The 22,035-nt window shown below is 39.8% G+C and overlaps 1 protein-coding gene across 9 annotated transcripts in view; it reads right to left on the bottom strand.

The window, feature by feature from the left end:
• LOC104911589 (uncharacterized) overlaps positions 1-21,985 on the bottom strand; it is a 75,510-nt gene extending 53,525 nt beyond the window's left edge. For 2 of the 9 annotated variants that reach the window (XM_085226704.1, XM_085226706.1), the window contains exons 1-4: positions 18,583-21,982; positions 17,515-18,314; positions 14,293-14,419; positions 5,087-5,140 (exon numbers count right to left, since the gene is read on the bottom strand). In XM_085226704.1, coding sequence (XP_085082830.1) covers positions 5,087-5,140; positions 14,293-14,409 — 171 coding nt within the window. In that variant the 5' untranslated portion in view covers positions 14,410-14,419; positions 17,515-18,314; positions 18,583-21,982. Of the gene's footprint in view, positions 1-5,086; positions 5,243-14,292; positions 14,504-17,514; positions 18,315-18,582 lie in introns of all 9 variants that reach the window. The other 7 variants (XR_014884046.1, XR_014884049.1, XR_014884047.1 and 4 more) reach the window with 7 other exon arrangements.
• Between the last annotated feature and the right edge of the window lie 50 nt (positions 21,986-22,035).

Raw genomic sequence — 22,035 nt, 5'->3', positions numbered from 1 at the left:
CAGCCCAGCAGAGGGCGCTCCAGCACCGGCTAACGGCGGGGAGCCGGCGCTCGGCCCTTTCCAGCTTGTTGGGGATGTGAGGGGCGGCCTGCTGCGGTCGGCGGGTGGGCGGCTGCCGGGCAGAGAGCTGGGGGTTTGAGCTCTGGTTGTACAAGCTTCCCCTTTGCCGTTCTTTTTTGACCGTGCAGGCCTAGTTCTTTGCCAGAGGGAAATATCTGTCTTCCCCCTAACGCCTACAGCAGGACTAACGTCAGCCCCACAGGCACCCCTGTCCTCCTCCCATATCCCAACACTGAAGCATGAGGACTTGCTTGCCAGGCAGCAGCAGGGATTGCCTTAGGCCAAGGAGGTTGTGATGCCCCATCCCTGGAGGCACTCAAGGCCAGGCTGGATGTGTCTCTGGGCAACCTGGTCTGGTGGTTGGCGACCCTGCACATAGGAGGGGGTTGAAACTGAATGATCATTGCGGTCTTTTTCAACCCAGGCCATTCTGTGATTCTATGATTCTATGATCCTTCCCTTCCAGTAGCCACAGGTACCCTGGGCAATACAATTGACCCGTGAAGCTGGGTCTGACTTCAAAGTGGGCCCTGCTCTGCACACAATATCAGGCAGTGGCTTCCAGAGCTGCTTCTAAACCAGAAGGTTCCTTGCCTGAAATGCTATGTAAGTATGCATAAAACACCCTTATCTTCATTACACAACACAAGAAAAATATATAGACAGGTAACTCCATGTTCACCAAATCATTTGGTTTCAGGTAGAGCCACCTGCAACAGGACCTGCAGGCTGATGGCTCCAGCAGGTCACTGCCTTCTTCTCCATGCTGTCTCATCAGTCTTGCTCCTTCTTTTAATAACTGTAAACAGATGGGTTTTATCAGACTTTATATGGGTCACTCTCCTGGATTCAGTACGCATATAAACATCAAGAATTTAACTGATGGTGTATATCCATTTCATAGGATAACATGGCATTGATTGATGAGCTAACTAGAAATATGTCTCATTTGAACCAAGAAATTTCCTTTCAATTCTTGCAGGTGAAAGATTGCCACTGTTTTGCACTGCTGCCGCTCACTGATGTGGATCTACTGTGTCAGTCACTCCACCACTGTAAATACAGAATGGCTTTATTCAAGTCCCTGAGGCTTAATCAGCCTGCTTTTAAAGCAGCTCGGTAAGAGAAATTGCCCTTAGCTAACAAATTGATTGTAGAGGTGTATTTTTTTCAAGAAGATCATTCTCCTTGTTTAATCTTTTTTTTTTTTTTTTAAGTCATCACCAAGGGTCCAAACTTAACTTAAAAGTGGGTTAACATATTATAAGCAAGGTCATTTTTCTTTGTTCCTGCAACCGCTCTGATTATATGGTGAGAGGAGACATAAGCTTGACCTGGTGGACATTGCTGTGAACTTGCACTTTGGACTTCCCGGGAGTCCTTGAATGGGCCACTCACCCTGTGCTGTACTTCAGTCTCCTGTCTGCAAAATGCAGCTAAAACTTCCCTGCTGGGCAGGAGCACTGTGAGTAAAGCCCTGTAAGGATTGCAAGATGCTTAAAAACAGCATCAGTGATGGCCACATAAGTGCCAAGAACAGATACGTATCTACATATCCAGACAGCTGCAGACTTATTGTGACTCAATCAAGTTTAAACATCTTAAGATAAAAGCTGCTATTTCAAGCTTCTTAGGCTCAAGGAAATCCATAATAAAAACAAACCATCAACATAGAAATAACTGGGCTTATTCACACTCAGAAGAAGTGGGAGATTTCACTTGTCAAGGTCACTTTTGAGACCTTGACAGACTGAGAAGAAAATAAAAAATCCAATGCATGAAAAGCATAACAGAAGAAGATGCAAGATTAAAGCTTCTTTCCCCACCGCTTATTCAAATGGGGAAAAAAAATCCAGTGCTTTACCTCCAGCCAAATACTCTTGCACACTGAAACAGGGAGAATAAGTTTATGTATAGCAAGTTCAAATCTAGCTTTCCTAAGATACTTTGAGGAACAGGTCTGAATCATTAATTTCGTCCAGAATGTTCACTCTTCATAGAAAACTTAGTTAAACTTGACTGCATTCTTGCCATATATTGCTGGAGTGTCAGAAGATAAATATCTCATGATTTGCCCTCTCTTTATCAGCTCTGAGACAGTGGCCTAGTTGAAACTGAGAAATTACAAGGCTAACTCTAGCTCTTAACCTTCTGGATAGAGATTTTCTTTGTAAACACTGGCACGCAGGAAATTATTTTCTTTAAATATGCTGGAGTGACACTTGCAGAATTTTGAACAAAAGAAAATTCTGATCTGGCAGTGGCACAAAATGGGTCCTGTTGCCTCTTTGGCTCTTGTTTCAGACTCTTACAGTCATGTGCACTGACATGAATAAGTAACACAATTCACACACAGCCATCTAGACTTTTAGAGCAAAGATGGGCCTGAGTCCAAAGTCCACCCTGCAGCTCCCCAGTCCCAGAGTTAGAGTTTTGTCGAACCTCAGTTCTAATATGAAGAGTAGTAACTACAGAACCATATTCACAGAAACACAGACATACTACCTTTCCCAAGTGAGAGATTTAAACATACATGGGTTTAATTGTATTCTTATCCCCATAACTAACAACTAAATGAAACTCAGTGCTATGCACTATGTGGAAAATGAACTCTTCAGTATCACCTTAGCCTTATTAACCAGGATATTTTTTGTGTGTCTGTCCAATGTGGACAAAATGTACATTCAGCATAATCAATTAATGTTGTAATTATTCATGAGTTAATTTTTGCAGAGAAGGTCTGGAATCTTTCCTGGAGCAGATCTGGTGTTCTCTCACTTCTGCATTTCAGTGAGCCCCTTTGGTCTGAAGCTTCCTCCTACCAGGTTACTTCATTTCTCTGCGTCAGAGCACACGCATGTGGTACATAAAGCACGTAAGAGCATCAACGTGGAGTATTTATGCAGCAACAAAAATGTCGTGTCTGTTTTGCAAGATATGGAATGTTTCATATGCAAGTCATTAATTAGATATAGATACTGATAAAGACAGATATTGATGCACGTATGTATAATCTTGGAAAATGTTGGCACTTTCCTATGCATGGGGTAATGAAATTTAAACCTATTAATACCGGAGAGAAGAAAAGATATTGTTCCTAGATTATGTTTGAAAACATTTGGTGAGCTCTTGGTCTGGTATCCAGAACAAAATACTGCTATTCCAAGCAAAATGATAAAAATACAATAATGAGAAACTTCTAACCGGCTATGACAAAATAATTTTCTTCTTTCTCCTACTACTTCTTTTTGACTTTGTTTATTACTCTTCATTTCTGCATTTGATTTCAAATAACATATTTTGTCCCTTTCTTTCAAAGGAAATGGAGGTCAAAGAGCATTGTTAATTGACAGAAGAGATGTTATAGAGATTGTCAGTTACCTTTTGCTGCTGATACCCATCAACTCTAATAGAAATGTAAGAACACAGAACTGGAAAGGACCATCTGGAACCATCTGTAAGCCGTTCCCAGCACTGTGGGCTACTATAAATTAGACATTTAATCACAAACAGTGCATAGAACATCTTCTCCACATGACATGGGCCATAAAACAGTTCGCGTGTAACACAATTAAGAAAGATGATGATTAATAATGAACATCCAGAACTGTAATGTGCCATAAAAAGAACACAGCATCAAGCACCATCAGCTTCTGAGAACAGGAGAATATAATTTTGGGGGTCGAATGATTTTAAGAGATAAAGTGTGAGTTTTGCTGTAAGAAGGCAAAGACAAAATCAAAACCAAAACACCTTCCATTATTGTGACGGTGGGAGATTTCTTCATTACCTCAAACCTTGCAATCCACTTAGCTTGGACTGTGTGATCCAGATTCGCCTTCCACTCACTTGCTGGAGTGGAGTTCGTGATGGAAGTGTATGTTCATCTCATTTTCATTTTCCCCCACTGGTAGTACCACACTCTAACCTGAGCAACCTTAGTAGGTTCTAGAACAGTAGTAAGTACTGGTGACTTCTGTGCACTTGGTTAGCTAGTTCTATTACAATGTATGCAGACCTCTGTGAATACGTCTCCTGTAAAAGGGCATGCCACTATTAAATTACATCATCTGAGACAAACTGTTTACAGATTACTCTGAAGACATATAAAACATTCTAGGAATTGTTCCGTGTGAATACATTTTGACACACGGTGCATCTCCTTTGCTGGACAATGCAGTGTTATGACAGCTGCTGAGAACATTTTTACAGGAAATGTATCTTGATTTTCAGTGTTACTATGGTTTACTGAATACCTACTGGGTGAAGAACAGACAACTTTTTCCCCTTCTCCTCTAACTTTACAAATAGCAAATGCTATGTAGTTTGGTCTTGTGATGCTTTTCAGAGAGATATCTTTCTGTGGGCATAAAGTCTATGAAGATCTACAGCATCTGATCCATAGATCATTTGACCTCTGGTGATAAGCATCCACCTGGGGCAGTGGTATGGTCAGTGGAGAAGGTGAAGGCAGGGCAAGAAAAGGTGCCTTCAGTTTAGCATGTCCAGCCTACATCTCTTTCTCACCAGCTGTAGATGACTTTCAGCATACAGCCACTGCTCTTCAGCCCTTGGGGAGATTTGAAAAAACTACACATGTCCACACAGAAGTGCAACTCCTGGCTAATTCTCATGGTCTGATTCTGTTCTACAAAGATTTAGGGGTGTCTTTGCAGTGCACTGGTCTGCTGCCAATGGCCTTGTAAGGAAAACAAGCATCATTTGAGGTTATAAAGCTATAGATGAAAAAGTGCATCAAAAATAGTGTAGTTTTTTTGTACTGGTCTGAAAGATAGCCTTTCTTTCTATTCATTCCGAGTAAGTCTTCCTTGTACGGTGTGACTGCTTAATCTAAAAAGGAAAAATAATGGCTAATGGACCTTTTTTATTGGATGGCTTTAGGGTTTGAGGTGCTGTTATCTTCTAGCAGTAGGGCCAGGCTGAATCTGAGGGGTTTCAGTTAGCCGCAGTCATAAAACAGAATATAAAACAACTGTGCAGAAGTGAAAAAAAAAGAAGAGCTTACCACATCTTTCAGTTTCCCTTGATCCTCATGGGCTGACGAAGAAATATGTGGCCTCTGTAAATGGAAGGTATTCCATAAATACATTGAGTGGACCCTACAGCATCCCACAGGAGCTATTCATCATCTTCAACAGGAATATGCAACGGGAGGCCTTCACTGAGTTAAAAACAACAGGGAAAAAAGAGCTATCCACTTATCTCATCATTTGGTTATCTCTGATTTCAAGGAGTGCACAGAAACGTTAAGCCCTCACTAGACTTTTTATAAGAACTCCTAAGCCCAATGTCTTTTTTTCCCTTAAAGTACAGGAAAGAGCCAACAATTTCTGCATGCGCTGTCTTTCATACTAAGTACATTTTAATTACATCTACACTGAATGAGATTTAAATAATTTATTTTTACTGATTTAGAAACAGCTATTAAAATCCAAATTGAACAATTCAGTGGTGCTTAGTGGTGGTGCTTAGTAACTATCAGAAGTGCTCAGCACATTGCAGGGTTAAATCCCCCAAGAACAAGCAAACAATATGCTCTGAATACTGACAGGCTTTTAGAAAACAGTTTAGTAATGGTCGCAGCCATGATCTGGTGGAGCTACTTCTTGTGAGGCCAGAGATAATTCAGCCTCTGTGTGACTTCATGCTTAAGACTTTCCTGATCAGAAATGGCCAAGTGGTGTAAATAATGAGTTATCAGTCTTAGCTCTCAAGGTATAAATTACTGTCTGACAGGAAACAAAATCTATAAATTGATTTTATTTAGGGGTAAACTTTATTTACAGTAGTAAAAAGATAAGTACTCCATTTGCTAAGCCACTATTCTCAGGACACTTGCAGCTTCCATTGAGAAGGTCTGGCAGGACTTTACATTGCACAGTGTGCTAGGCTCACAACCAATAAGGCGTTTGATTGTATATGGAAGAACTTCTGTACTGTGTTGATTGCATGTTCCATGGAAATTGGATGCATTTTAAATTTCTCTTTGAATTGCACTTATATTTTTTCCCCCCCCATGGTGTAAAAAAAAAAAAAAAAAGAAAAACTAAGCAACTGTTAAAAATCCATGCACTAAAATTAGGCATTAAGAACTCATACTCAAAGTTATTAAGATTGTTTTGAGTCTTCTACAGGCACAAGTGAAACAGGCTCTTATGCATATCACTGACTGCACAATCTTTTTCACACTGGTTGGATTCTTTTAGCTGAGAAGTGAAGGATGGCAAATTCTAACCATCACACCTTTGCTGTGCAGAAGGGCTTTGGGAAGAGGACCATGCAGATAGAACTATGATAGAAAGTTAATTCAGTGGAATACAACTGCTAAGTTAGAACTGGTCAAAGCAGAAAGACTGAAAATGATCATTTGTAGAAATTGTCTTTGAGCTGGGAACCTTAATGACTACAACTAGCTAGAAATTTGGTCTTGCTTTTCATCCAAATACATTACCTCTATCTCAGTATCAATCCTTTCAGCAGCTGACATACAGGTGCATACTGTCTTGCAAGAGAAAGAAACTATTTTTCTCTGGCCTCCTCCATTTATGTCACATTACCTTTCATCTAATGCTGAGCCATCCACATCACTTTAGCAGGATACAATGCAGAATGGTGGGGCTGCCGGAAGCCAAACTGCTACACTTCTTATAGCTTAGCTTCTATGATTAAGTCTTTTAGAATCAGAACACTGCAGCGTGTAATGAACTTGCATTATGTCAAGTGAAAGGGACAGCCAAGTGACAGAAGGTACTGCCTTAATGTGATACTGCATTATAATGTAGCTCCGGGGAATAAAATTCAGGAGAAATTATTTGGATGAAAAAAATTTGATCATAGGCAAGTTTGTGGGTTTTGTTTCTTGTTTTTTGCTTGTTTGTTTGTTTGTATAAAGTGAAGATTAGTTGGGCAGTTTTGCTGAATTTCTGTACTGGAAAACAAAGCCAGGAAAAATACTGGCAGTTTCTGCCCTGGTGAAAGTGTCAGTCATTTGGAAATGAGGTTTAAGACACATTCCAAATGACATTCACAAATAATACTGGTATGAACATTTAGAAAAAATAAAATTGGCTGAAATAGATAGAGAATGCCAAAAACTGTATATTTTATCCTTTTTTTTTTTTTAAACTTCCACTTTGATTGTTTATTCTCTTGCAGCTTTGGATTAAAAAACAACAACAACTACAAAAAGGCTTTCATGCCACACATCTTCTGTCAAACCTGAGGACTCCTATGCACACAACTTACTTTTCTGTAACTGCAGACTTGTATTCCATGAAATATGAAAAGACACCTGAAAGAGGCACCAGGTCTGACTGGGTGGACAAGGATGTCAGGAGAAAACTAGGGTTTTGAAGAGATTGATTTATATAGAAGGAACTAAGTATACACGAGTAGAACTGCAATTCAGAGGTCAAGAAGAGTGAAAATTGTTAAAAGTTAGATTGAGCCACACAGACTGTGAATTTCCTGACTTCTCTGAAAACAAACAACAAAAGATCCTTTGTACAACAGAAGTAACAAAACAAGAATTATTGTTGTGCAGAAGGGTGGGATAAGACTTGAGAAATAACCCCCAAATGAAGTGAATATGTTGCCTCAGTTTTCAGTGAAGATACAGCAGTTAAGTGTAGAAACAAAGGTTATAGAGGGAGTGCGAAGAAAAATTTGGAAATTGAATGGATGTGTATGAAATAAAAACAAAACTAAAATTGCTAAACATGCTCAAATCATATGGTAGCTGCCATGCCAAAGATTTTATAGAATTGTCCCATTAAATAGTAAACCTGGTACCAGCCTAATACATCTGTCAGGCTGTGAGAGCACTGAATCACTGGCAATTTTTGAATATGGCAGCCATGAATAATGGAAGCAAGTGTGATTCAGGCCAAAAAAAAAAAAGGGCTTCTGGCTGGTCTCAGGAGTACTTTGAAAAAGGAAGAAGTGAGATTACACAGCTACGTGCATTTGGGTACAAAACAGGTAAAAAGCACACAGGGTTTCATTGGAGGTACTCTGTGCCAGAATGCCTACATATCTTTCATTTATATTAACACCATTTCCCTAAGAAGGATAAGACAGTTTGTGTTGCAGTAAAACATTTGCTATGATGCTTCAACAGAAACTGCTAGGAACTCTAAGGATCAGTGACGCCCCAGAACAAAATACGGGGAGCTTCTGTTATTTCCAAATCTTATCTTCTCTAATGAGGAGAACTTCTCTCTCTTACAAAAGTTTCTTTCTCAACAAAAGCTGGAGAAAAGACGTCTTACTGAAAGTCTTCAGGAACTTCAAGGGAATATGATAAAAAGATGGGTGAAAATGGGACCTGTGAGTAGTTAGGACTGAAAAAGGAACTAAAAACTAAAAAAAAAAAAATCATTTGAAAGGCATCTACAAAGGCCAGAGATGATGTCTGCAATATTTTTATTTTATTTTTAAATTATATTTTTATTGCCAGCAGTTTGAGCTATCATCAGACGAAACTTTTGATCTTACTAAGAAGAAATATCCAAAAACAAAGATGCTGAGCAGGAGTGATAACATGCTTGGCAGAGTTAGAGAACTATGCCCTGAAAGAGAGAGGACTGAAACAATAACTTCAGCAGATAGAGGAGCCATCCATCTATTGCTCAGTATGAAGCACTCCACACTGGAAGGCAATGAGCACGCAGCCACTGGAATGGAAATGTGGGGTATCTGAGCACAGCTGGTTCATCCCGGGGACCCAAAGTGGCAGTCTGCACTTTAGCACCAGTACTTCTGGTAGATACAGAGGAGCTCTCCCTTGACCTGTGTTGCAAAGAAGGGTCTCAGGCGAAGATGCTCCACAAGGGCTGCTCCCTCATCCTAAAAATGGATGTCACAGGATGAAACTAACAGGAGACACAAGGCCCTGGGCAAGGGGACTCTTATAACAAATGTCTGACCATGGAATGTTCAACAAGACACCGTACAAACTGATGGCTGCTGTTACTAGCCTGGTGCATCTTAATTAAAAAGGCAGTCTTGATAATCTGTAATTATACAAGGTGGCTAAATGAAACAAATCAATACTGCCTCATCTACCAAGACACTACAGCATGACGTTTCTTTGCTTATTGCTCTGTTCTTTTATTACCACCATGAGGAAGATGCAGGGTAATACTGGGGCAGGCTTACCAACTCCCCCTTCTTCAATATTTTATGCGTATTTTAAGACAAACTGGACTAGAATATTAGGCAAATTCCTATATATATGACAAATAACCTGATGTTAAATATCATTCAGATAGCCTTGAACAAGATTGACATTTAAGCACTACGGCAGCTTGTGGTTAACCTAAGCAGACTGCAGATTAGGTGTGATCTGCTTGACATGATATTAAGTGGCCCTTATCTATAGTAATGTGCATTCCTCTAAATTGCTGTATTTTATAGGTGTTCTTTAGTCATGTTTCACTCCCTGGATCCGGTGCTCATTTATCACTTAGTGTTGGCTTTTAATATTTTTAAAAGAAAGAGAAAATTCAGTTTCTTAGGGAAAAAGAAAGAAAAGCTTAGATTCATTGCAATCTGTCTGCTTCTTAAAGATCTGCCTAATTCGTGCAAGGTTTGTACAGGTTCAAACAAGTACATGGGATGAAAATTGTCATTGCAATTGGACACTTTGACACTGCACAAGGCAAAATAACCAATTCCAGATTTCTTAAGTTAAAAAGCAAAAACAGCAACAGAACACACACAAAACCATTATGAAATACCAATCTGCATGATTTCATGGAATGCTGATTAGTATTTGGAATGCAAAATCAGTGTGCTAAAATCAACAGAGGAGACATTAAGTGGGTTTATACCTAACTAGCAGTTGATAAACAGAACTATTCACGAAGAATTGCACAGAGTAGGCCACTTCATTTCAATTCCACTTGATCTCCAGAAGGCTCAGTGCTATTCAGTATGGTGATTTGGATACGCAATACGGAATGTAAAAATGAAATCACTACTGGCCACAGCTAGAAGTAATGAAAGTTTGGTGCCACAGTAAATAGCAGTATCAGCAGATCACTTAGGCAGAGTGCTCAGATGACAATGATCCATACAAGTGACCCATCCTACAGGCTGCCACAGCTTCTGTGTTCTGTTAAAGCACATAACAGGTGTCTTAGTACTATGGAGAGCAATGCTGTACACCTTTCAACAAAGAATACATGCCATACTCGCAGGATGTGGCATTTTACTGCAGTGGAACAAATTAAGAGGTTACAGTAAATAGAGGAAATGAGCAAAGCTTTTTATACTGTGCTGCAAAGCAGTAAGAAACCAGGGTTTTCTCAATCTATGGCACTATGCACACGCATGAAAAAAGAAAAAAGAAGAAAAAAAAAGAAAAAAGAAGAAAGAAAAAAGAAAAAAGAAGCATTTTTGAAGCAAGAGCATGAAATCAGAAAAGTTTCAGGAAAAATACAAGACTGACATTCTTTAATCTGTAATCTTAAGAAGCTCAAACTTATTAACCTTCCGAAGAGAATATTAAGATGCTATTCTAATGATTGTTTCACAATCCTTATAGGAAGAATAGGTATCAGACAGTAATGACACCTCTATTAAGAAGACAAATCCATGAAAACATACAGTGCCTGGAAGCTGACATTAGCTCAATTTAATCTGGGCCTAAGATGCATTTGGTAAATACAAATAAAGGCCAAGTAATTTACTAAGAAAAAAGCCTGATTTTCCATTTCTTTTAATCAGATTCAACAAATAATTCTGCTGAGAATTTAGGAACTTCATTATGCTATTGAACCTGGTCTTTAGGATCCTTGTAAATGAGTGGACATATTTGTAGAAGTCTCATTGGAAAGATGGGAACACAGGCATCAGTGACTGAAATTCTGCATCTTTTATCACATAAGAGATAAAACTGTACAATCTAAGGTTAAATCTATTCTTCGGCAATTATATCATGTTGTGATGCTTTCCTTAAGAAATTTCCAGTGCTTGGAAAGCAAAACAGACCGTCACCATAGTTATTTCACATAAGCTGAAACACTGAAAAGGTCAAGAGAGACAAGTGACTTGAGATAAAAATGACTGTCCCTTTTTGCCTTTTTCCCTGACCCATAACAGATGACAGTTGTTTAACTCAGTGTCTTATCTCTATTTCCTTCCCCAGTGAGAAAGAGTCACTTGCAGTAGTGAAATAACTCTCCCTTTCTGGCTAAGAACTTCTCCCTGCTTAACTTCTTTTGAGGTGGGAAGGTATATTTTGGCCTCCTGGCCACTGAAATATGTAGTTAAAAGCCAAGGGTAGACTCTATCTCTTCCTCGATGTTGGGTGGTGTACAGCAAGGTCAGCAAGACAGAAAGACATTGCCTTCTTAGCAAATCCCTAATTAAATATCCTTCAGAAAATCAACAATGAAGAAATTACCCTTGAAATTTGGCTTATCAGCCTTCTTATAAAGATACGTGGACAGACAGGCAAACATTTTATGCTATTCAAAGCAAAAGTAGAGCACAAATTGCCTAGTGTAATGAATGCTCTGAATTCAGACTATGATGGCCTATGCCTGAAGCATTTTAAGACACTTTGGAAGATGATGTTTTCACTATAATATATGTCACTACTGTTTTATATGGCAAGTGGCGTCATACCATGAGGATCTCCTGGAATGTCCCTGCTTCCAGTTAAAAAAGTTCTCCTTCATCTCTAAAGAGATTACACCTTCAGCAGGTGTTTGAAATAGGCAAAGGTCTGTAACCTCATAAAGAGGAAAAAAAGAGGATGATTGGTCAGACAGATGGAAAGTGTGAGGTGGTAATTATTTTCATATGACATGCAAGAGATGCTATAGCAAAGCTGACTAAAGCTGAGCATGAGTTAGCCAGTCCTCTTGAGAAGTGATGTCAGCCAACTTTTGCTTTCTCCAGAGCTATGATTAATAAACAGGGAGGATTATTACAGTAACTTACTCTTAGTGGGCAAGGAGTGACATCAACAGCAGCTGAGCAAACTGACCAAACTTAGTTGTGTGTCGTTGAGTTTTTTTGCTAGCAATGACTAACAAGGGGCTAACAGCATCCCAGGGCACAAAGAGCCCTTGGAACTGAAAGGAGGCTTCTGGTGGAGCTTTGCAATGACAACCACCATTTTGCTTTTCTGCTTCATTTTACAGGTGAAAGACTTTTTGGCTGGCCTGCAGCAAGCTCTTAACTTTCTCTGTTCTCACAAGCAAACTGAAAACCAGTCAAAAACTACCCCTCTGCCTTTCCAACATAAATCTGTATGCATAGTCTCCATTTTCTGCCTTGTCTGCTGACATGTAACAACTTTTTTTTCATTACTAATTCCAGGACGTCATTATAAGAGGAACTTGTATGTCCTTGAAGCATGGATTTTAACAGCAACAGCATAAAAAAGTTTAGACATGAAATGTAGAATGCTGAGCATCAAGTTAATCTTGTGAAGAATTCTGTGTATAATTACATTTTCTTTCTCTAAACTGATAGAAACTTATAGAAACCCTGCCTGCCACTTAGCCTTTGTAAATTTGCCCTCCCTAAAATTAGACCTGGCCACCTGGAAATATTTACTAACTGAACTGAAATACTCTTGTGAAAGCACTGCCAGTGTAAATTGAATTCTTACCCCTGTAAAGTAACAGCACTCGCATTGTGCAGCCCTGAATGTAACTGTGAGGTACTCTCAGAGAAGGTCAGATACTTTGGACTCTTTCTATCATGTTAACTTTTTCACATGAGGTGAACAGCGTTTGCACTGACAATATAAAAGGCATATGACACTGCTTTCAACTTCAGTGTTGCATGCACTGAGAAAACAGTTCCAAACAGGGGCTAGAGGTTGGACAACATATTGCTAAAACCTTCCTGAGCTGATCCTATTCAAATGCCCTTTCTGAACAACAAAAAGAAATAAACAAAAGATGGAGTGTGCAAGCCAACAATTTATTTGTCCAAACACTAATAACACCGTGCTTCTCATTTTCACATAGACATCTTGTGAGAGAAACAAAAGGAATTTTCTAAACTAAACAGTGAATAATGGTCCCAATAGTAATATGTGCAGGCTCAGCCAGAAACTGAGATGCAAAGCATATAGATATTGAAATCATAGAATCGTAGAACTGTTTGAGTTGGAAGGGACCCTTAAAGACCATCTAGTCCAACTCCCCTGCAATGGACAGGAACACCTACAGCTCAGACAGGTGCTCTGAGCCACCTCCATCCTGACCTTGAGCATCTCCAGAGATGGAGCATGTACCACCTCTCTGGGCAACCAGTGCCAATGCCTCACCACTCTTATTATAAAAACTTCTTCCTTATATCCAACTTAAATCTCCTCTCTGTTAGTTTGAAACTGTTTCCCCTTGTCCTGTCGCCACAGACTCTGCTATATCGCCTGTCCCCTTCTTTCTTGTAACCCCTCTTTAGATTCTGAAAGCTGCTGTCAGGTTACCTCGGAGGCTTCTCCAGGCTCCAGAAATGTTCTATCATAAAACAGTTAACCATATTCTAAACATTTTCTGTTGGAGGTTTTGCACAGCATGGAGTGGTTTTTCAGTTCCTAAGTAGGTAGCAACATATTTTAGCCAGCAGGAAGAAAAGCTTGGAAACAATGGCAGGTTCCCATTTCCATCCTTCTGACCATGGATTTCTTTGGAAGCCCTGGGCAGCAAACCAAGTGCTATGAGCAAATTTCTACTTTGTATCTTCCAAGTTAAAAGAGAAAGACAACAAATACCAGTTTCGACGCTTACCTATACCGGAGATTAATCAGTAGATTTCTGCAAAGATTTTTGCCTATCACGTACTATCTGAGTACCAGGAATTCATGCTACCAGAGACTCTGATACTTTAAAGTTCAAACACACTTTAAAAGACAAGTTTAAATTTTGTGCAGTTATTACTGTATTTTAGTCCATTTTTGAATCCCAGAATATGCTTTGGAACTTTCCTTTTCCTGGAGCTATCAGATTTTCAGCTGATGACTAAAAGTCTCTCCCAGCATCTCCAACTCCAGAGATATAAAAATGTCTGTATTTGCTTGCTGAAGCAGCTTATTCTATGTGGATATTTTGTAATGAAATACAGCTTATTCTGCGTGGATATTTTGTAATGAGATACCAAACCGTCATACAAGCAGGTATTTCATTTCTATGAGATGGAGTGGCCAAAGGAAGCTACTGAGGTAGCTTTGTGGGGAATACTCACCTCCTGACTTTCATCTCCCTTTTCTGATTCAGATGTCCTACTGCAATTCCAGTCTCTCGTCCTGTTTCTGTTTCCAGATGGTGACATGCAGCAGGCTTCCCACAAACATTGAGACATCCAGCCATACCTGGGCAATTCAGAACAGCTTCACAGCTAGACGGCAGAAGCAGTCTTTCCCAGTGATTCAGCTTTGAGACTATGAGAAAGCAGTCTAACATATACAAAAGATGTTTTTTTAACTTTTCATCTTAACCAGAGTTTGACGTACTGTTTCAGCATCACTGGCTGAGGAAATGCTTCCAATTGCATGTGATCATAGTCAACCAATAATCTTTCTAATAGTACTGAACTCTAATACTTTTTTTTTCCTCTTAAAAACCCTCAACGAACTGACCAGAGGTGGGGGTGTGTGGAACAACTGGTGTTTGGTATATGACACTTTTTTCAGTTCCAGATTAGCAGTTCAAATCCAACCTGTGTCAGTTGTGACTAAGATGGTTATTCACAGGACTAACTTTTGTCTAGGATAGATTTCCTGTGAAATTGATGGTGAGAGATAGGCTTTTCTAACAGATGATTCAGGGCAGGAAAAGGTAGGTTCTGCTCTGAATCACCTTCAGGAGCATTCTTCTCTTCTCCATGGCATGAAGACAGGAGCCTCAGTCCCACATGAGGAAGCTTCTTGCATGGTCCTGCCAGTAGTCCATCTAACCCTCTTTTTCTCACGCCAACAACAAATGCTCTGTGCAGAGAGAATGTGAGCCTGGCCACTTTCTGTGGGTCTTTCTCTTCAAACTCCCCAGCATCTGCAATTGTTGTATTAAGGATGTTAAAGGATACGTCCCTGCCTATTCCCTCTGGTAGTTATTTATGGACCTTTTTGAGTCTGCTGATACTGTCTGCCCCACAGCCTCCTGTGGCAACAAATCCCAGAAGTTCAGTCTCCATTGTGTAAGCACTGTATCTGTTTTAAATCTTTTCCTACTAGTTTCAACGAGTTCCCCCTGGTTCTAGCACTGCAGGGTTTGGTGGATAACAGTTCTACATTCACCTTATCTGCCATCTTCATGACTTTCTAAATCCCAAGCATGCCTTCCTCAGCCTTCTCTCCAAGCTGAAGACTTTCTGCCTTTTACTCTTTTTAATTAGGCAGCTGCTCCACGCCCACTATCATTTTAATGTCTCTTCTCTAACTCCACTATGTTCTTCTTGATGGAGAAAGCAGAACTGCACACAACATCCATGTCAGAGGTGCACCAAGGCTGTATGTACCAATGCAAAATAATGCCTTCTGTCTTACTCTCTACACTCCTCCTGACAAAATTACACATTTTGTTGGCTTTTCGGACTTCCACTGATCATTACATCAATAATTTTGGAGAACTAAGGTGCAGATACCTCTCAGCAGTACTGCCCTGAGCGTCACTTACAGTCTGTGTGCTGACTGGTATGAAAGGATTCTTTTCTTTCAGATCAGTCCCCACTCAGAACAAGTCACAGCATCAGGCAGCTCTGCTGAGTGTCACATTAGCTTGCTGGACCGTGGGGATGAACCAGCTTCTGCGAGTGGGTGAGGAAGGCTGTCCTGTGGCTCTCCCTGCTGTAATTCTCCCGTGAGCACGCAGATTACTTTAGTATTCAAAGCTGTCAATTTGGCTCTGATCAGAGGAGCTAAATTCAGTTTAAGCGGGAAGAAAAAAGAATGAGAACTAACTAAAAAATCTGCTTCATGAGAAATATCTGAACACTTCTTTGTTGTTTTTATACTTCCTAGATGCTTGGTTACCGCCTCTGAATGGACAGCTTCAAAGGAGCAATTAAAAAATGTGTGCATGGACACACAGATGAGCCCTGTTTGCACACAAAAACTTTATTCTGGGCTACCTTATGTCACCCCTTTTAGCAGGAGTCATCACGAGGGCATGACACCAATAAGCAGACAATGAATAAAGAAAATAACTGTTTATAAGTTCATCGTTGGCATACGAAAGTTATTGAAGAGGAACTGATATTCTAGGCAACTGGCCATCACTGCTGCATATCAGCCTGCTGTTCTCCCAGTGATTACAGGATGATTTTAAAGCCCATTTTAAAAGCACTTGTAAGAGATCTCTGAGCTTGGCAGGTACAATTTGTGGTAAACATGCTTGCCCCATGTTTTGTGTGCACACTGTAGTCTGTAGACAAGGACACTGGGCAAGCAGGTACTGAGTTAGATGCTATCCCTCCCACCTGCACTGAAATACAAGCATAGTGCTTCAACTACAAAACATGAAATCACATGAGAAGAGTTAGTGGAAGTGCATTAAGGAATTAAGTCCAGATCTGGGGACACTGCATCCACTCCAAAGGGTTAGCCTTAGTGCTACCAAGGCAAATCTACTGCTAGATATGGGGAAAAATCTGAAATAAGTTCTCAGAACTTAGATTTTCATCTTAATGTGGAAATTCTGACATGTAAAAGGTACGTGTACTTATAGGGAAGGGGGGCAACTTAATTACATTACCAAGCGATGTGTGTTTATTTTATTCCTCTCACTTGGCATATGTGAAACACTCTCAGAAATTTCCTAATTTCTAATGAAAATAATGACTGAACCCCATCCCTCAGAGGTTACGTGCCTGTGCTGGACGCAAGTCTGAAAGTGATCTTGAATTATCAAAATTGAATCTGGTGCTGGTAGTAAGGATACAGCACAGCATTGCTCACTGCATATTATGTGCTTTAGCCAAACATCATTTCAAGTTAGGGAGCTTCTGAATTTGGTGGTTAATGGCAAATTGAGATTCTCAATAAATAGACGGGTATTTGTGGGTTCTTGCTCTGTGAGAGCTGTAGCAGGCTCACAGGGCTTGAAACTGCCTCCCTTAGAAGGTCACTGCTACCTGAGAAAGCAGCACGGGTGGATACTTCCAAAGGTACCAAGGAAGTGCAAAACACACTTGGGAGCACTGACTGCACTTCACTTGACATCAGCTGAGCTTTTGCACTTATCCACACCCTGCTTTGAAAAACCAAACAACTGCAATGATTTTTTTTGCTATTTCTGATCCACTCATCTCAGTACTCTCCGTCATTTTGTTTCCTTTTTGCAGATGGGGAAGTTATGGACTTGTCCTAAGGGCGCAGCAATCAAGAGCAGAGCTAGAAAATCCAGACTTCCTAGGACCCCATCTAATGCTTTGCTCAGAAAAGCTGTAAGCAGTCAGGCTTCCCCTTACCATTTTCACTTCTGGATATGTTGACTTTTCCGTGGTGATTTGTTCTACTGGGGATTCACAATGGGAAAAGCTGCAGTGATGCACAAGATCAGCATGTCCTCTTCAAGGCATGTATTGGTGTCCTCAGTGTTTTGCTTATGCCAGTTCTCTACCTGTCACTCTCACGAAGAGGGAACATCCATCAGTATCCATCAGTGTGGGATGCTACGACTTTTCCCAATGGCCTGTGCATGATGACTACTTTGGAAGATTTGCCAAGAGTAATCTCTTGTTGAGTTCAACTCAAAGCAAATGGCCAGCTCACGAGCTTCATTCAATTCTCTCCCACTCATCTGCAGATTTAGAAGCACACAAAACAGTAAAAAATGCATCCCTGTCATATAGGGAGCTAAAGTGAGATGAAATCATACCTTTCTTGCAATACAACCATTGGGATCTATGTTTTAAAGAACAAGCCAAAAAAAGACACATTAATACGTGGAAGTTAAATAAAAAAAAAGACTTCAGATTTTCTGTCTCTGAAGAGACAGAGCCCTCTGAGGAGGGCTACTCCAATTTACATTAACTAAGCATTCAGCCCTGCTTTTATATAAAGAGTTGCAGGTTTTTCTGAAACCCACAGGCAATATTACTTTAAGAAGCACATCAACTGAACAGGTTTTGTCTAAGCCTTGATTTCTAGTCTCTCTTTCCGTCTCTCAATGGTTAATATTAATCTTCAAAGTCAAAGTTCAATTCAGCTGACTTCTGGTCCCATAGACAGTGTTAACTTCAGCGGCATCAAGAATTGGCTCTAAAAGCTGAAAGATAAGAGTTTGCATTCAATATGCTGTGATTAGCTGCAGTAAAAAGAATACAGAACAGAGAATTCAGAACTTGTAAGAGAAATAGGCATCCATTATTCTTGACAAAACTCCACTGGTCTAAGAACAATTGTTATTAGGAATGATTGTGATGTATTATTCATTGTGCAACTTAATTTAGTGCAATCTTCTTCTCATTATTAGCTTTAACTTACCTATAAATGTTAAATGTTGCTTCAACTTTAGCCATAGATTTTTCACCCACCTTGAAACCAAACGGGATCGGTAGTCTGGGGCTTCCTCCCTGTGTGATTTAAATCACTGACGTGACTCCAATCACATCTTCTGGAAATATCTTTGAAGACAGTATCACTCAAGACACATTATAGAGCTGCTTCTCAAGGAAAAAAAGACTGTTTCAGTAATGTGACCAAAATCTGCCTATCAAGCCACCAAGGCAGGACACGAGGTTTTATGAACCACTTTGTTTCGTTTAGTTGTAGTTTAACTCCATTCTCTCTGTATATTCGAGAAAATCCTCTTTGTGCATAGATTTTACCCCACGTGAAATGCTTTAAACAAGCACTGGTCACAGAACACACAATTTGTATCATATCATCTCATACCAATATCTTCATCTGGTGTATGTACTCGTTGTCTCCTGCTTTTTGTTTTTTAAGTGTGAAATGGCCACACATGCTAAAATAACACTGACATAAAATATCCCTTTTAAAGAAACAACTCACTGTTCAGGGATTGGAAAGAAAGATCAGTGAATTGCGTAGCAGAAGATGTAGGTATAGTTCAGACAGAAAGAAAACATACTTGCTTTTGTCAGCCAGACCGACTCTGTACAAGAATCACTTCAATCAGAACATTTTTACTTATTCTGCCCCCCTGAGAAAAGTGTCATCCATTAGTATAAAAAAAAAGGCAAGAAGTTGAAAGCTATTATTTACCCCACCCTCTAGATTGAGTTCTTATCCTCAAATGAACTTTATTTTTTGACCAGCTCACTAATTATGATTGAAAACGCTGGCCCCTCCAAACAGCACATAAGTATTAGAGTTTGCAGCAAAAAGACAAGGCTTAATTGGTCCTTTACATAAAAGTGGAAACATAAAACTTCTAAATATAAGTTTCTGGCACATCTTTTGTTGCTATTACAGTAAAATAAGGTACACCAGAGTGAAATTCCAGCTGATTTGCACCGAAATCTGTGCCAAAGTGTTTTCTAGTGACTGCTCTTCAAAGCAGGAATGGAGGCACACAAATGCTATTGTGTGCAATTTGGAATTCCAAAATAGCCAGTAAATCACACAACCTCCACTAGGTGAATAATGAAGTGGCACTGGGCCATCCTTTTTAATGGTATGTAGGATAAAATCCACAATTAGGAAATAAGAAGCAGGTTGCTGCTAGCTAACCTTTCTCTCTGTCCCACTCCTTCGGTTATTTCTGATTCAGCAAGGAACAGAAGCATGCCTACAAGCCAGCTAGATAGGCTTGGTATCACTCTGATGTTGTATGTGGTCTCAACTGGTGGCATCAGAACTGACATTAGAAATCCCAACTTCACTAAATGAACAGTGATTATCTGGATTCTGAGTCTGCTAGAAAAAAAAAAAATAAAGGCAGGGAAAAAAAAAAAAAGAAAGAAAGAAAGAAAGAAAAAGAAAGAAAGAAAGAAAGAAAAAAAACCAACAAAACAGCTAAAGTCTTTCCCAAGAGCAATTGCCCTTTCTGGCAGGAAGGGGTAAAAATAGAGGCAGCTCATTAATATGGCTTGGCAGTGCTTAATGGCAGCTGGTCTGAAGAGCCAGATCAGTGGGCCTTTCCAGCAGTACTCCCGGACCGCTGCCAGCAGGTGTTGCTGTGTTCAACAAAATGAGAAGAAGTGGAGGGGTGGGGAGAAAAATATTTATAAAGAGAGAAATAGGTGTGAAAAAAAAATTAGTCACTGAGTAAAGCTTTCATTAGGCCTTTGGTAAAGCTATACACGAATTCCCCGAGGCAACAAGGAGCATGCTCTGAAATGAATAATGCTTTTCACTTCTCCTAATCTCCTCTCAGAAATTATCCTGGCTATAAATCACGCGCACGGTTGCTGTGCTCTGCGTCGTAGCCCTCTGGTTCTGCCACAGACCACACACCCTCCCGGACCCCAGCCCTCCGCAGCCCCCAGCCCGATGCTTGGGTACAGAGCTCCGGTACTCGTGGGGCACATTTTCCACTCTCTATAAAACCAAGGCAGTACAAGATCTCTTGCTGAGCGCCTGTCTGCTGCCAAATGACAGCAGTCACTGTGCCACCAGTATGTAACTAATTTCAGAGGGGCTGAGGACGCCGGTTAGAACCACATTCAGTTTGGTCCTGAGAAAAACACAGTTCTCAGCCCTCTGTCAAAGCTTGGGTTTAGGATCCCCACAAAAGTGACTGTCCTGCACAGAAGTAGGTACGTGCATGCTTGAAGAAACGATTTGTTTCTTCAAGCGTGTCTCTCTCGCCGTCCTTCAAGGAGGAAAAATAAAAATAAAATGTTCTTTGCAACAACTGGAACCCTCAGTGTCAGGCTGCAGAAAAACGGATGAAACCTGTTTCGAGAGGCTTCAATCCGCAGCACGTTACAGCCTGAAAACTTATTATATGCATGTTAAAACTGGGAAACAAAACAACCTATCTGGTCATATGTTTCCCATTAACTCCCGATTTTTTGCTCATTCTACTAAAGCTGTTGTGTGAATAGAGCACATACTTCGGTTGGAATCAGTGCTGCTCTGAGTACTCCCTGGTATCAGGGAGTTGAACATTTTCAGTCTTTCTTGCCTGATCCGCAGCAGTCATATTCTGAGACAGATTAAATTTACATTACCAACAGGACATAAAAATACAATTGTAAGTACGATTCAGGCCAAAAAAAAAAAAAAAAAATCTGAAGGATGGGGATTTTCTGGTAATCAGTGGGTGTTTTGAATGAGTAAAGACTGCATGATCATGCCATTTGTCATAAACGGTACCACATAAAACCAGTTATTATGTGTGTTTAAGAAAGGAGATTGATTTTCAATTTACTTTTGGCCTTATGTATATCTATTAATTTTGTACTGCCTAATTGGCATACAGTAATTTCTGAGTTTCACTAATGTAAACTGAAATGAAAATTGAAAGTTGATTTTATTTCACCTGTAATTCATAGCAGCTTATTTTTAGGTGTCTAAATAGTTTTTAATAGTGATGTAATCTGCACGTCAAGAAGCCATGAGACTTGGACATGAGCAATATGATTCATTTTTGAAGAACTTTAAAAGTATGCCTAAGTTAACAGAAGGACATATTTGTACAAAGAGTGAACTAAAAATTATATCCTCTGCAAAAGGATTCTTAACCAGATGCATTTTCCTGAATTTGAAAATAATCCAAATTTGCAGATAGATTATCTGGTATATCCTTAGCACGATAGCAGACTAAAACAATTTGCTAACTAGTAATTAAATATCTGGCAAAAACTGCATTTGAACTAAACCAGTGTTATCTACATCTAATAATATCTATATCTAGCTATGCAATAAAACAAGTTGGAGAGTGTCTTCCTGACTCATAGTGTTTGCATTCAGTCTGATTTTAAGTTCTATTCTTTAAATGGATACAGAGATCACCACTACAAGTTGAATCCACGATATTTTGTCATGCTAGACAATTAGGAGTTTCCATTAGATAA

Source organism: Meleagris gallopavo, chromosome 6, assembly GCF_905368555.1.
Source record: "Meleagris gallopavo chromosome 6, MGAL_WU_HG_1.1, whole genome shotgun sequence".
NCBI classification, from domain to species: Eukaryota; Metazoa; Chordata; class Aves; order Galliformes; family Phasianidae; genus Meleagris; species Meleagris gallopavo.
The sequence above is the reverse complement of the archived record's forward strand: the minus strand, read 5'-3'. Positions and strand labels throughout refer to the sequence as shown.